Below are 16,023 nucleotides of genomic sequence, written 5' to 3'. Positions count from 1 at the left end.
CTGAGGGTGGGTAGGGAAGCTATGTCCTTAAGTCAGAATGGGGAGGGAGAAGCTCATTACTGCAGGGGGTGAGGCTGGGGGAGAGGGCAGAGGTCAGAGCACAGCAGGAAACAAAAACCTGCTCAGGGAGCCAGAGCAGAGGGCTGGGGTGAGTATAGCCCTAGGCTGGTATTGAGTCTTAAATTGAGACCACTCCTCAATTGGATATTGAGCTCCTTTCCATCACATCAGAGAAATACAGAGAGTGTGAGGGGTTGAGGGTGGCTCTGAAGCTTCTCTCTTCCCAGCCCCTCTCACCCCTTTCACAAGAGACGGCTGTGTTAGGCCCCTGGGTGCCGTTCACCTCTCTTTCCTTCTGATAAAAGTGACCTGGAAGGAAAGCATGAGAAAATACACGGGGAGATGATAAGCATGGTCCATGTCGGCATCTCCAGGTTATCCATCTAGTGAAGGGAAGCAAACTGTAGTTCATAACTCACCTGTGCTCAGCCTGGACTACACTGGCTCCGCTAACACGAGCCCCAGCCTGTATGTCCAGGACTTCCCTCCCCTGGTCAAGCCCAGGCCCTGGCTTCCAGAGCAGACTTTGACCTGGGATGGAGCAGAGCCAGGTGTGAGGGGAACAGCTCGCAGGTGGATTATTGCCATCACCCATCTTAGTTCACTCTTTAAAATGGAAACCGGTAGTCCCTGGGTAATGTGCCCCTCAACAAAAAAAAAAGAAGAAGAAGAAGAAGGGAAAAATGGTTTACCTGCTAAAAACAAGTAAACTGCTGGCTTCATTACCAGTGTCTTAGAAAGCGGAGTTCAAAGGATAAAGGCTGCAGGGTCGCAGTGACCGTGAGCACAAGGCCTCCTCTGGGCAGAAGGGGCTCCACTGTGGGAAGTGGGGACGCTTCCTCCTGCCTGGGAGGCATAGGAACTGTCAGCTCCGCTGGACACTGAAAGGCACCGAGAGAAGGCACTGAGGAGGACCTGCCTCAGATGAAACCACTCCATCACCCTTCCTCTCTGAAGTGGCGCAATGGTCTGGGTGAACCCATTCTTTTTAAGAAGTTAGTGAGTCTAAACGTAAGAATGACCCCTGAGCCAAAGGAAAAAGGACTCAAGGCCCAGGCACAAGCCAGCCCTGTGACCTCCGTCTCTGCACTGCAGGTTTCTCAGCATTGCTGGGGAGCACTCTCATCCAAATGTTGTTAAATATGGTGCTAATTATGTTTTAAGCGGCAATCCAAGCCTTTTTTCCTTCTCTTCTTTTGGAACCATACAAAACAAGCAATTGCATTTCTCAGTCAGCCACACTAGAGCAAGGCAGAGAGCAAGCCTTCGGAGTCCCTCAGTGCTAGGCCTTTCTGAGGTCTTGACCCCAAGGGAGCGGAGAGAAGGTTAAGGACCCTGCAACTCTAGATTTGGGCATGGCCCAGGCACAGGGGCCAGGAGGGACGGGGACTGGCAGCAGGAGGCCACTGGAGAGCTGAGCTCTGTTGGAAGAACACGATGCCCCCCACAGAGAGAGCTGGCAGTCCCTCCGGTGCAGCTGTCATTGCCTTGAGGACAGGCTCTGCAGCCTTCAAGAGCTCTGTAGAAATGGTCCACATTCATATACCTACGCTGTGCATATAAAATATCTGGTCACGGTGCCAGAATTATAACATGTACTTAATAAATTATGGTCTTTCCCCATCTCTCACCTTCCCCCCTCAGACAATGATGGGAGGAGACTTCCTGGTGGGAGAGGTAGCGTGAGGACAGGCCAGGGCCTGAGAGTGGGTGGTGGTGAGGAGGCAGTGAGAGGCTAGTTGTGAAGGAAGATGAGGTCTGGGTAAGGATTTATATGTTAGTGAGAGGCTGGGATGAAAATGGCTCCTGTGGGGCAGCGGCAGAGAGAAAGGACCTGCAATGTGATATTTGGGGGGAGAAGGAAGGAGGGAGGATAAGTGTGCAGAGGAAGGAGCCATCGAAGTTTGGAGGCAGAACATGATAAGGATGCTGAAGTGCCCTGTGAAGCAGGCCAAGCCAAGGGACCACGCAGGCAGCAGGATGTGGAGGTCCGAGGTCCAGTTCTGGCTCTGGGCAGGGAGGAGTCACACGTTTGAGGTTATCAGGATAAAAACTATTCCGAGGTCATAGGCCAGGGTTGTTCTTAGGAAAATGGAGGCAGAACCTTGAGACACAGACACATAGAAGAATAAGAACAAGTAAATGAAACAGGTGAAGTAGTGTTAGGGGTACAGATCTCAGCAGTCGCTTGGAAACCACTGGAGGAAGAATTTCAAGACACAGCCATCCATCTGTACACTCAGTCAGTAGTGTGCCCGGTGTGGAGCTAGCGATGGTGACGCATAGCAGTCAGTAGAGCAAATTGACACCCTCTCACTAGAGCTCATAACCTGGTGTGAAGTTGACATAAGTAAATAAGTCGTTAAAATTGGGGTAAGTGTTAAGAAGGAAGAATAGCTGAAGTATGCGCTTAATGACAGGGATGGACTTGACTTAGACTGGCAGGTTGGGAACAGCTGCTGGGGAGAAATAAAATTTCAGCTCCGAACTGAAGGGTTGAAGAATAGTACATTACTGAGGTGAAGAGTGTGGAAGAATGTTCCAGTCAGAGGCAACAGTGCATGTCAAGGCCCTGGAGTGGAAGAACTGAGAGAAGGCCAGCTTGGACAGTGCAGCCTGAGTGAAGACAGAGACGAGGCTGGAGATGGGCCTGAGTGACCCCTTGATGGCCTTGGTCTTTGTCATAAGACTGTGAGAAGTCATGGGATGAGGAGCTGGTTGATTTGGTTAGTTTTGCATTCTTGACAGACCACTTTAGAAAAGAAAGTTTAGGGGCGGGGCCAATGGGGAAGCAGTACACGTGGGCGGAGGCCTCCCTGGCAGTTACCCACAGGTGAGATGATGGAGGTGCAGGCTAGAGTCACGTGTGGGGATGGAAAGGGGTGGAGGACTCTGTGCTCTGTGCGGTGGGAGCTGAGTCTCAGAGTGGAGAGGGGGTGGAAATGAGCCAGCACAAGGAGTTGACTCCACCAGTGGGGCCATGGAAAGGAGAGAGGAGAGTAGGATCCTAGAAAGAGGGGGCTGGTTTCATCATAGTAAAGAGATGATCTTTAAGGCAAAAAAAGAAGTCTGTGAAAATGGAGGGGCTAAAGGCTCTGGGATGGAAATGGGAGTGCCTACGAAGGAACTACTTAAGAAGAGGGAGTGGACTTCAAAGACAGTTTGAGACACTGGATTCACACAGGAAGAAGGAGCTCCGTTACCTCTGGGACTCACCAGGAGATGGGAGAAGAGACCTTTCGTCAGGAGTCCTGCAGTCCAGCACTGACCCGCCCTGGACCTCAGCTGGCACTTGTGCTCTGAGTCTTGGTCTCCTCCTCTAGGGAAGGAAGGGCTGGCCTGATGGTGCCTCAGGTGCTCTCAGCAGAGGCCAGGGGTCCTGGGAACCGCTGCAGGGCTGGGACAGGAGACCACTTTCACCTCTTTCACATATTGGGCTTCCATGTAAGATTTCTGGAATAAAACACCCTGTAACTTGGTATTTGTGGACCATCGATCCAGCTCTCAAAGCCAACAGTTCTATAAAGAATATAGAACCAGAAACAGGCTCTGCTGAAGATACGATAGGAGTCATAGCAAATGATCTGTCAGCTCCTCCCAGAGGAGGGTTAGGTGTCCTAGGGACCTGCAGGACAGGAGATTCAAACTAGTGAGTCACCAGGACATCGCAAACAGCTTGCTGAGCAGTGCGAATCCGAATCCACAGTGGAGCCTGACATCGTAAATGTGCAATTGGCCTGCAGAACTATGTGACATGGTTTTTGGTAGGCTCTTTGGCCTGAGGGCAGCACTAAAAACACGACAGTGGTGTGAACCAGGGTGGGGTTTGCCAAGCAGACCCAGCAGAAGGCCCAGGCAGTGGGGAGTCTGTGTGGTGTGGAGGGCAGCCCTGACATGACCATGGGGCCAAGCTGAGAACTGGAGGTGACGTGTGCATTGGCCTGGGAGCCCTGGAAGAGTGAGTGGTTGGGAAGATCCAGTGAGGGCCAAGTGGGTTCAGTGAAAGAGCAAGAGGGCTAATAGAGAAGGAGACTCTGGCCAGGGGTGGGGAGCAACTGCCTTCAGTACCTAGTAGCTCCAGTGCTAACAGCCATGGGAGGTGTTGCAGCGATAGAGATGAGGAGGCAGTCAGATGTGTGTCAGCCTGGATGGTGACTCCAGTGCCCTCTGATTTATGTTAAAGGCAAATTGGGACAATTCTGGCAAATGCTACTTCACACAACAGGGAGTAAACATATGGTGCTCATTACTCTAAGAAGGGGAGAGAAGCTGAAAATATAAATGGCTCCCAAGAAGTTCAAATATTTGTCAAATAATGACAAGTGCAAATTGAGTAACGAAGCAAAACAAAAAGAGTTTTGGGGTTTTCTCTAGTTTTGAACTTCAATATCAAAGAAAATCATAGTTTCCTAGAAGGTTTGTCTTGGAGGCCTAGGCAGAAAAAAATATCTTGGATTAGATGTACCCCAGGTCCAATCCATTGGAACTGTTCTGATGGTCTTATGTGTTAAATTCTAACTTTCCTCATCTCCCTGCTCTTTAAGAATCCACTTAAAACACTAGATAGGGTTTTTAGGATAGGATGGGGTGGCATGGCATGGGATGGCATGGGATGGCATAGAATAGAATAGAATAGAATAGAATAGAATAGAATAGAATAGAATAGAATAGAATAGAATGATAGAAAAAGCCATCAAGCTTATGAACAAGCTGTGTGCGCCTTATTGGGGTTTGGAGAAGCTGGAGGCTCTACTGTTCATTAGAAGGAAGCATTTGCCACACGTGAAACAGCCCAGGGTATGGAGCGGTGCACCCACCTAGTCCCACCTGGCTTACTCACACAGGGGACCAGTGCGAGCAGTTTTCCAAACCCTAAGCCGGTGGTTACCTCCCAGGAGGTGAAAGGCTGCAGAGCGATGGGGTCCCTCTGTTTTTGTGGAGCGGGCCCCACTGTCCTCTCACACCTGTCAGGGAGAATGGAGGCATCAATGCACTTGGGCTTTACAAGACTTCTAACCTCAGCTCTCCAAGGGCTGGGTTTCCTGGGTCTCAGACACATGCCACTTGAACAGCACTCTCCCCTTCCCAAGTACAAACACTTAAGTAATATGGTGCTTAGAAGGGGATGAATGTTCCAGACTCAGAAAGCCTGAAATTAAGCTTACAATCCCCTGAAACAGCAACAACACGAAAATCAGTCTCAAAGTGTGGTCCAGGGTTATACATCAGAACATGCAACTAAGTGGAAAAGAAAGTCCTGCTCCCTTTCCTCCTCCTCAGAATGTGCCAGAATGCCATGTGAGGACCCATAGCTGATGGCCATGCCTAAACTCAGGCCAGGCCCTCATTTCAAAGTCACCCAGCACCAATCCTTCCCTCTGTCCACTTCCCAGAGTCACTTCTTTGGAAGATGTGAACATTCAGATTTCGGTTTCCATATATGTTGGATTTAAGAACCCAATTTTCTTCTGACTCCCTTGGACTGCAAGAGAGAGCCTTGTGGGGAAGGGGCTGTGGTCTGCACTGACGGGCACTGCAGAGAGGGTCATGGAGACGTTTCAGAAAGAACGCCGAGGGCTGACCAAGCTCTATGGACAAAGCCTCGGAGATCATGGTCATCTGCATTGGCTTCTGCAAGAGTGAGAACTGCCCGAAGGTGCCATGCTCAGCCCAGCCCTGCTGGAGAACAGAGCACCCTGGACTCCCTGCCACCCAATTAGCACCTGGAAAACATTTGTTTCCCCATTAAACTGTGACTCTAAATAAAATGCTGCCCGGCTCCCTCTCCCCCTCCCACATGCTTTGTTAACATGTGATTAAACCCTCCAGCCCTGGCAGGCAGTCTTTGGAGGCGGGAAAAGGTTATTAGCTAACGGTTCAGAGCAGTAAAGGCACTTGGCTCAGATTCTCAGTGCCCCAGAGATATAATTATCTCATGCTCGATGGCTTTGCCACCTGCCACATCTTCTGGTTTAATTTTTTTAAATAAAAAACAATGAGAGGGGTTGTTTTCTTGCTATGCAACAGAGCTTGCTTTGTGCTGAGCTGGATGACACAGGCTTGCAGCAGTCGCCTCTCAAGTCCCTGCTCCTGTTTTCTCTTGGCATCTCTTTGTCTCTACTGTTCTCTCCATCCCTTTTGCCACCTCTAACTTGGATGATTTTGTATCTCTCTGTGCATCCACCTGCAAGCTCTCCAGTGTTTACTCCCTGGACACCAAGCCTTTCTGACCCACTGCCTTCAAGTTTCTGTCTCAAGTTTTCTCTCTCTCTCTCTCTCTCTCTCTCTCGCTCTCTCTCTCTCTCTCTCCATATATTTATCTCCCTTCCTTCCTCTCTTCTTTCCTCTATCTCTCTATCTTCTCCCATCTTGCCTCCGTCCAGCTCCCCTGGACTCTCCTATGTGAACTAGGTGGTCTCAGGGCCTCCTTGAAGGTTCACCTTTCAATGGACCCGCCCCATACAGTGACCCTTCGAATCAGCCAGCAGCACACCTGCCCAGTGCTCCTGCCCAGAGTCCCCCAGGGCTTCCGGGCTGCACCTGGCTGCCAGCATGCTGGCTTTCTCCTCAGGACCCATGGCTTCCTTCAGGCCCAGGTAGCTGCCCTCACCAGGACTGTAGTGCCTTTCAGTGCCCAGCTGGCTCTTGTGCTCATCTTCACTTCATAGCCAGCGTTGGCCAGGCTCCTGTTCAGACGGCAGTGGGGTCTCCCCGATGTGTTTCTGCCACGGCCTCTGGCTGGTGAGACCCTCCACCTGCTGGAGAGACCTCCCTGTCCTGTACGGCCTTTCCCAAGGTGCCTCCCTGTCCTGTACGGCTCTTCCCAAGGCACCTCCCTGTCCTGTATGGCTCTTCCCAAGGTGCTTCCCTGTCCTCTATGGCACTTCTCAAGGTGCAGCTTCCTAACACGCTGCCTAACCTGACCTCATCGTACTTCGTGGTAGATGCTGGTTATCTGAGAGCACCGGGCTCTCCCGCTCCACTCAGAAGACACTGGATTTGTAGACTTGTCAGTGGGACAGGCCTCAGTCTCCACATTGAAACACACAAGCACACCAGAAGATGCTGACAAATAGGTTCTCTCTTCAGAGTTGTTCTAAGTCACACCACACATCCATCCGGTGCCCACAGATAGTCAGCAGGGGACATCGACTTCCCTGGCATGGCTGAACACCTTTGAAATGGAAGGGAACATGTGTCATCTGCTAACATCCCCCTTTTCTCTTTCAGCCACCGGATCTCCAAGTCAAAGTTCAGGTAAGTGCAGGACATGCTGCTCTTCCTTCCCTCTGCCGCCAGCTCTATCCAGTGCCCTTCCAGGAGGGTGGAAGAGTGGGGGGTGTTCTTCAAAGGGGGAACTGCCCTCTTTTGTATGGCTAGATTTAAAGAAGAGGTTTGGGGGTTATAGCAAGCAAATAATCCAGGGGTTGATACGTGTTGAATTATCTTTATCCATCAATCTTTTGGGCAGCACCATCCCAAGGCGGCTGTGAGGCCTAGTGTGCCCCCTCCCTTATAAGATGAAGTCCAGTTAAAATCACTGCCACGTGGTTGTTTGCTGCTGCTCTGATGCTTCATGTCCGTGGGCCACAGTGAGATATGAGCGTCAAGGGTTTGGGAAGCACACAGGATCACCACGCGGCTGGGCTCCGAACTTTCCACAGAGGCTATGGTCTTCAGCCCCCTCTGCCTTTCCAGTCTCACCTTCCTCACTCCCCTGCACATACCCTTTGTTCCAACCCATGGAACTTGCATTTACTGGAATGTTCCCTGTCCTCTCGTACATCAGGGCCTTTGCCTGGAGCCTCTCTTCTACCTGATTCACTGTGTCCCCATGTCTTCATTTGGAGAACTCAGACTTTTGTTAAGAGCCTCAAATGTCACAAACTGCAAAAATGTCTGCAAACTCCCCAGGGGAAGTTATCCGCCTCCCTCCATTCCCATAGTGCTTTGCTCATAACTCTATCACAGCACTTACCATACTACACACCAGTTATTGGCTCACATGCCTGTTGCCTTCAATAGATTCTGCATGCTCCAGAGGTATTAGTTCCAGAGAGTATAGCTGAGTGCCAGCCCAGTGGTAGGCTGTTCGCACATGTGTATACTAAGGTTTCCACTACAGATGCAAGAAAAATGTGTCCGCTCTTTCTGGTGTCGGATTGTGGCAGCCAAGACTGAATGGAAGAATATAGGAGAAGAGCAAGGAAATACAGGGGGGAAATGGAGAGCGAACTTTTGCAACTTAGAAGTAACCTTATAGACAGTGAAGAGCCTGTTTTACTCAAAAAAAAATCTCTAAAATTTGAGTTTTAAAAAAATCAAAGCATTCCTGATCATTTACTCAGTTTAGCAATGACAAATAATGGAAGTTGAGCTTAAAAACTGGCCTACTCTATTTGCAAAACTGAATATACAAAGTTACAGTTTATTTAAAAGAAATATTAGAGCAGAGCTTTTAGGAAAAATTCTGCAAATTTAATGACTTATAGTATTAGAATTAGTTACAATGAGGAACTTTGCAACATTTGGGGCTTCCTGTTCAGAAGAGGATTTAAACAGTGATGGAACAAATGATTCACAAAGTCTTATGCAACCTGAAGAGATTAATCAGATAACCTGTTGGAGCTTCCAGACCTCCACTTTATAGAGTTCTGAAGTGGGTCCCATGGAGTTTCTAGAATTTTGGAGGACTATCTGCCCCATGTTCAGTGAAATGTGCCTCCAATGTTCCCTTTACTTCTTCTGTCCCATAAGCAACAAGGCACCCGTATTTGCCCCCATCTCTAATAGTCTATTTTTAAGTTACTTAGATATAAAATAATTAAATTTAATGATTTTCTATGTTGCTTGTTCTCAGTTCTGTAGCCACTAGAAAGAGCCTGAAGTGTCCATCATTTTGATGTTGTCTAATATTCTAGATGACTGTCAAAAATTATGTGCCAAGCAAACTCTCAGGAGCACGGCCCTCTCCTCACACCCTCCCTCTTCCCTGGGTCTCAAGAGCCCCGAGGCCCAAAGTTTGTCTCCAAGGAGCTTGTCTCCAGCCTGTAAGAGCTCGTGAAATGGACGGCATGTACTGTGAGTCGACAACAAAGTGCAAGACAGTCCCTTCCCCTAATTGGAGATACGTGCAGTGCCAGATAACTGGGAAGGCATTTCCTCTGGGAACCATTTCTGGCTCCTCTGTGACTGGCTAGGGTGCCCGTGTATGTGCTCTGCTGACCCACCTTGGCACTGATCATGCTCTGCGATTGCTTGCTGAGTGGTCTGCGCACCACGTGGGTTTTATGCAGACAGAGGCTATGTCTGTCGTGCTAACTGTTGAATATCTAGTACCTGGCCCACATAGGTGTTCAGTAAGTACTTCTTGAATATATAACTAAACAATGATGCTGACTATGAGTCTGACAGGAGTTCTAAGCCTGGGAAGACTAGAAAAGTACTCCAGGGAGAAGCTGGGATGGATAGGACATAGAAGGGGAGGGTCTGACAGTGGGGGGACAGTCCATGTAGAAAGGCAAGCGCAGGGTCCATATTGGGAAGAGGTGAGGAGGATCTGAGGTGAGTGAGCAGAAATTTCCTAGGGGAAGCAGTGGAGTAGAAGTGGATTAGACACAGTCATATCTATCCTTCTCTCCCAGGTCTACATGGGAAAGTTCTATTTCTAGAGAAAATGACTTTCCCAGTTAGTGTGAAGGGAACTAAACAGCAGGCACATTTCTCCTCCCTGTTTTATCATTTAATTTCTATATCCTCCATGCATATGTAAACACAAATAAATTCACACATTCTAATAAACCATTGCATTTATTATACAGTAGGAAGTGTTGCCAGGAAACCAGTTGTCAGGCAAAGCTATATTTTGAAGAGTGGGAGGTGTATAATTATCTTTAAATACTTTCTCGGGGTAGTAATTACCCCATCCCCACCCTAGTTCAAATCCACGTGACTCTCGTGAATGGCTGTGCAGGATAACAGCACGACTTAGGGATACCACCTGTCCGTGACAGCCTCTCCTTCAGGGGTTCGAGCAGAGCAGTTCCAGACCTGTGGACAGGCCTGACCATGTCACCCCCGCAGCCACTAACCACAAACCCCAGGGAAAGAGGAGCTTAATCTAAGTTCTCGGCATAAACTGACTTCGAGTCGGCTCCTAACACGTAAAAGAAAGCAAACTTGATTCCTTTGGACTCTGAATACAAGCATCAGTGACTTCTGTAACATGACATTGTATCTAAAACATTTTTTGAAACTACAGTGTAAGCTATTTAAGATCCGATATGACTGTCCTGAAAATTCATTTCTCATGAAAAAAAAATTGTGTTACCAAATTTCTCTACAATATTAATAACCATAATAATAGAAGAATCAGAGTCCTGCCCAGGCGAGAAAGACTCCTCTGTACCGAGGTCTGGCCACCTCCAAAAGTCGCAGCTCACTAAGGACCAACCACCAGGGACTCAGTCCCCTTCCTGTACCCTTTTGTTCACCCTCTCGTATCCTCACGCTTACCCAGGGTAGTAAGTGCATCTGGAAACTATAATTTTCTGACCTGAGGTATTTCTTCTCTGTGTAGTGACTTTTCCTTAGGTAGCAGGTAAGTGTCCCCCACAAAGGTGTGGTGCTCACTGGAGAGGGCATTCCAGCACCCACAGTGATAATAGGGCCAGATCAGAACATGACCTAGTGAACCCTCCCTGCTCTTCCCTCCCTGCTCTGCAAGCCAAAATACCAGGTTCTCCCTGTGGTTCTGAGGAAACCACACCCTTCCCAGATGTACGTCCCACTAGTCTCGTTGCACCAGTGTTTGGTAAAGGGATTATCCAGGGACAGTAGGTAGAAGTAATCTGGGATGAGTGAAGGGATCATAAACAGCAGACGTCTCCCTCCCTGGAAACCTAGAATACAGATGTGAGTACAGATGTTCATGGACATTACTCCACAATTCTGCTCTGTTTCTCACCTGCCTTCTTTATTACCCAAACCATCTTCATTTCTCCCCATCTTCAACTGCCCGCTGGGTTTCTCCACAGGACCTGCCAGCCCCTCAAATGGATTTCCTGAGCTGAGCTCCCCAAGCTCCGTATGGGTACCTTACCAGTTAGACGAACCACTCTTCCCAGTCACCCCAGCTAGAAATTTCCACTCTCCCTTGCATACCTTTCTCCATCCCTTTCTCTCTTACCCTGCACATCCAGGCAGGCTCAAAGGCCTATTGGTTTTGCCTCCAAAATTGGTATCAATTCAGTGTCCTCTTCTCCATGAATAAAGCTACTGCCTTCCTCCTCTTCAACCTGGATGGCCGAGAGAGCATTCTTCATACTGTTCCTCGAGTAGAAGTTGACAGAGTGGTTGTTTGTGTTGGTTGTTTTATTTTCAAATCAAACCTCATCATATCATTCTCCCTCTCGAAGTCCTTAGTGCGGCCCTCTGTGTGGCCTCCCAGGCATCCTCTGCCTTCTGTCCTTTGCAGCACAGGAACTTGTTTCAGTGTTTGGTCAGCAGGGTTACACATCCAGCCGCATATTTTCTCTGCATTGCAAGGATGAAATTAGGGGTATGCTTTAAACATGCCACCATAGAATTACGAGATGTGACTTGTTTTCTTGGGTTCATCTAGCGTAGTGGTTCTCGGTCATGCTTACACAGTAGAATCATGTGGGGAAATCTGAATTTCATAGCCACCTCCCTCACACTCTTCTCTCCCCCCCCCCCACCCCTTTCCAGTCGCTACTGGCGCCGGTGGAATCGGTTCTGCCGAAGGAAGTGTCGTGCCGCAGTCAAGTCCAATGTCTTCTACTGGCTCGTGATTTTCCTGGTGTTCCTCAACACGCTCACCATTGCCTCGGAGCATTACAACCAGCCGCACTGGCTCACAGAAGTCCAAGGTGAGAGGCAGCCCCTGGCGCTGTCCTAGTTTACTCTAGCACAAGCATGTCAAACTCAAAGGCTAACGCGGGCCAAATAAACAGCATGCGGCCCACGGGCCACAAGTTTGACATGCTTGAGTCCCAGGGAGTGAGCCCTCACATGCAGAAGGTGGACAGGAAAGCATCCATGGCTGTGGCTCTTGGCAGGTACCATGCTGGAGACACCAAGAGCCTGGCAGCTTGAAAGTCCCACAGTAAAATGCACACCTCATCGTAAACAAGCTGGCTCACCTGTCTGGGTCCATGCCATCTGCCTGCCCCAATAGTCATTGTTGGGCCCAGTGACATGGACACGTGCTGCACCTAGTTTGGCTCTCTCAGACCCTTGGCCGCTGACTTCCCAGAAGGGGTTTTCAATCCTTTAGCTTTCCTGTTGCCTCCAGGTATACGTGGCGGTAAGTCCAGGTGGGCTGCAGACGTGAGGATGAGGTGAGCAAAAAAGCAGGGGGGAGGGCAGCTGTGGCCTGAACACGGGGAGCCTCCTCGGCAGGTAGTTAGTGTCCAGGCCCTTCCCCGAAGTGACCCCTCACTGGCCACTCAGCACCACCCCAGGCATCAGGCAGACACAGGGGTGCACTCCAGACTCAGATGGCCTGGCTTCGCCTCTTGGCTTATTGGTTTGGGTTGAGTATTCATCTCTCTGAGCCTCACTTCTTATATCTGGAAAATGGGCAATAATACTTACCTCTCAGAGCTGCTGTAAGGAGAAAGAAAATAAGGCTGCAAAGCTTTTGTAGTAGATATAATAGCCCCACACACACACACACTTATTCTCAGTTTCACTTTCTAAGATTTCAGTTACCTGTGGTCAATCATGATCTGAAAATATTAAATGGAAAATTCCAAAAATAATTGTGGCTCGGTGGTTAGAGCATCACCCCATGCACTGAAGGATCGCAGGTTTGATTTCTGGTCAAGGACAGGTATCTGGGTTGCAGGTTGGATCCCCAGCCCAAGTCATAGCATGTGTGGGAGTCAACCAATCAATGTGTCTCTCTCACAATGATGTTTCTCTCTCTTTCTCCCCCCCCCCACTACCCCCTCCTTCCCTTCCACTCTCTATAAAAATCAATGGAAAAATATCCTCAGGTATAGAGTAACAAAAATAAATAAATAATAAAATTGCACATTGTTCTGAATAGTATGGTGAAGCCTCGTACTGTTCAAGTGTGGATGTACAGGAAAAACAGTGAATGTAGGGTTCAGTACTATCTCCGGTTTCAGGCATCCAATGGGAATCTTGGACTATATCTCCTATGGATAAGGGCGATTGCTGGACTTGATAAATGGATACCTCTTTCCCATTGATTTGGCCCTAATTGTTCTGTTCTGGTGGCTGTGGATGGGAGAGGTGTCCTGGCTGGGAAGGGAGAATTAGTTTTTTTCAGTGCTGATTATTACTGTGTTTTCTTTCTCCTCCTCCCCGTGTTCCCTCCTCTCACACCTGTTTGGATCCCATCCCACTCCTGAACCTGCCAGACACGGCCAACAAGGCGCTCCTGGCCCTGTTCACTGCGGAGATGCTGCTGAAGATGTACAGCCTGGGCCTGCAGGCCTACTTCGTGTCCCTCTTCAACCGCTTCGACTGCTTCATTGTGTGCGGGGGCATCCTGGAGACCATCCTGGTGGAGACCAAGGTCATGTCCCCCTTGGGCATCTCTGTGCTGAGATGTGTTCGGCTCCTGAGGATATTTAAAATCACCAGGTATTGCCCTCCACTCACGGGACTCGGGGAGATGTTGGCGCGGAGGGCAGGGAGGCAGAAAGGCCTGGGCGGGAGAGCAGCTGCTGTTCCCAGAGGGGTCCGGCGGCCCCATCAGGGAGGGAGCTTTGATTCACTTACATGGCGTATCACTTAGAAGTCCCTTTGACTGCTAGTACCAGAGACTCAGCTCAGTGCTGTAAGCAAATTAGGGATTTGCTCAGCCACATAAAGGAAGCCCCGGTGGCTTCAAGATGGCAGCGGGACCCGTCTCCTGGTTGCTTTGCCAGCCTTAGGCCTGCCTTCCACCCCAAGGTCACAAGGTGGCTCTTGGAGATTGAGCCTTCCTGTTGGAATTTGAGGCAAGCAGGAGCAGAACAACGGGGACACCCACCCCACTGAGCCAGCTGTCCCGGGAAATCTCCCCACACCTCTGTTCTCATGACCCCCCAGCTGTGAGAGACAGAAACGCGGCCTAGCAGGTGCAGGCTTGGCTCCGAGGTCCCTTAACTGAAGAAGGGCCGTGGATATTGTGCCACAGAGGGCTTTCATCCCTCCTTCCCCATGCTCGCCCCTCTGTCTGTCTGTCCATCTGCCAGGCTCTGCAGTGATTCTCATGCAGAGGATAAGCCGGGCAGGGGTCGGGAGTGGGAAGCATATTCTAGGACAATCATTTTCAACTGCATTTTGACCCATTTGTATTGGATCACACCATCATTTTAAACAGCTTTCTTGAGATGTAATTAACATACGAATAAATTCACCCCTTTATACAATTCATTTTTGTATGTATTCAGAGCGTTGCAACCATCAGCACTTTCTGGTTTTAGACCATTTTCATCACCCCTAAAAGAGACCCCAGACCCATTCCTCATTCCCCACCCCCCTCCCAGTAGCAACACTAACTGACTTTCTATCCCTTAGATCTGCCCACTGTGAGCGTTGACCTATGTGGACTCAGGCTGTGCATGGTGTTTAACTTCTTTCACTTGGCATGATGGTCTCCAGGTTCCCCCACTTGGTAGGATGGATAATACTCCATTCTTTTCTTGGCTGAATAACGTCCCATTGTATGGATATGTACCCCATTTGTGTATTCATTCCTCACTTGGTGGACATTTGGTTTATATCTGCCTTTTGGCTACTACGAATAATGCAGCTATGAATAACTGATGTTCTAGTTTTTGGTACGGATGTATGTTTCCATTTCTCTTGGATATGTGCTTAGCAGTGGACTATTCGGGTCATTTAGAAACTGTGTTTAAGGTTTTGAGGAACTCTCGCTTTTCATGAAAGAGCTAAATAGAGTAAGGAAGCATCAGAAGGCCTCACATGAACGCATGCATTTTTTCATCAAAATCTTTGAGATATATGTCTGAGTTGTAGTATAATATATATTTCTCACTGTGGGTTGTGGTCAGCCCATGTCAGAAGCACCTGGAAGGAAGCAAGCCCCTCTCCTGAAGAATCTGCTGTGGGGCCTGACTGACAGCAGGAGCGCGGAGGCCATCGTCGGGATTGTGTTAGAGGAAGGGGGTGGGTGGGTATCTCCCATTCAGGGCCCTGGAGTTAGGCAGATCCTGCTCAGAGTGTTCTGAATGTGACTGAGTGAGTCAGCGGGGCCCGTAAAACATCCCTAGGTTCTCAGCAAGCACCTCGCACACTTTGCTCCTACGGTGTTGTCAGGGGTCAAATGGGAAAATTATTTAGTGTTCACTTCAGGCAGAAGAGTGCCAGGCCGAGGAGACACACCCGGAGCATTTATTATTAATCTAATTGTAATTGTTATTATTAGAGAACACGGCCTACACATACACACTCTCTTACTTTTGTTTCTCTACCATGTAATACTGTGACAAGCCTGCTGGGGGACCTGGGAACAGGAGGGGAAGGTTTAGTACCAGACAATAGACTTAAAGTGTATGCAGAATTGAAATCCACAAGTTTGACACTCCTGAGCAACAAACCCCCCCCCCCCCAAAAAAAGAGCTCTTTATGAATGTCCTGAATATCTTGGCGTTTCAGAAAATTCTTGGTTTAGAATAAAAGTAGCAGAAATATAGTAACAATCATTGTTAACGTGCAGCAAGGCTGGCTCTGTGCCAGACAGTGTGATTGAACTCAAGTGCATTTGCTCTACTAATCCTCACAATTACCTGTAAGAGAGGGTGAGGATACACCACTATGATCATTATTCCCATTTTGCAGAGGAGAAAACTGTGCCTTAGAGTTAAGTCACTTTCCCAAGGCCACACAAACTGCTCAGGGGCAAAGCTGGGCCTGTGCACCAGAGGGTCATGGGTTCAATGCCCGGTCAAGGGCAGGTAC

The 16,023-nt window shown here is 49.0% G+C and overlaps 1 protein-coding gene across 1 annotated transcript in view; it reads left to right on the top strand.

Annotated features, from left to right (window-relative positions):
- Nucleotides 1-16,023, top strand: part of CACNA1C (calcium channel, voltage-dependent, L type, alpha 1C subunit) — a 231,694-nt gene that overhangs the window by 93,564 nt on the left and 122,107 nt on the right. Inside the window, exons 8-10 of the mRNA XM_014539424.1 lie at nucleotides 7,291-7,317; nucleotides 11,791-11,951; nucleotides 13,473-13,698. Coding sequence (XP_014394910.1) covers nucleotides 7,291-7,317; nucleotides 11,791-11,951; nucleotides 13,473-13,698 — 414 coding nt within the window. The remainder of the gene's footprint in view (nucleotides 1-7,290; nucleotides 7,318-11,790; nucleotides 11,952-13,472; nucleotides 13,699-16,023) is intronic.

This window comes from Myotis brandtii, unplaced genomic scaffold (assembly GCF_000412655.1).
Source record: "Myotis brandtii unplaced genomic scaffold, ASM41265v1 scaffold216, whole genome shotgun sequence".
Taxonomy (NCBI): Eukaryota; Metazoa; Chordata; class Mammalia; order Chiroptera; family Vespertilionidae; genus Myotis; species Myotis brandtii.
The sequence above is the reverse complement of the archived record's forward strand: the minus strand, read 5'-3'. Positions and strand labels throughout refer to the sequence as shown.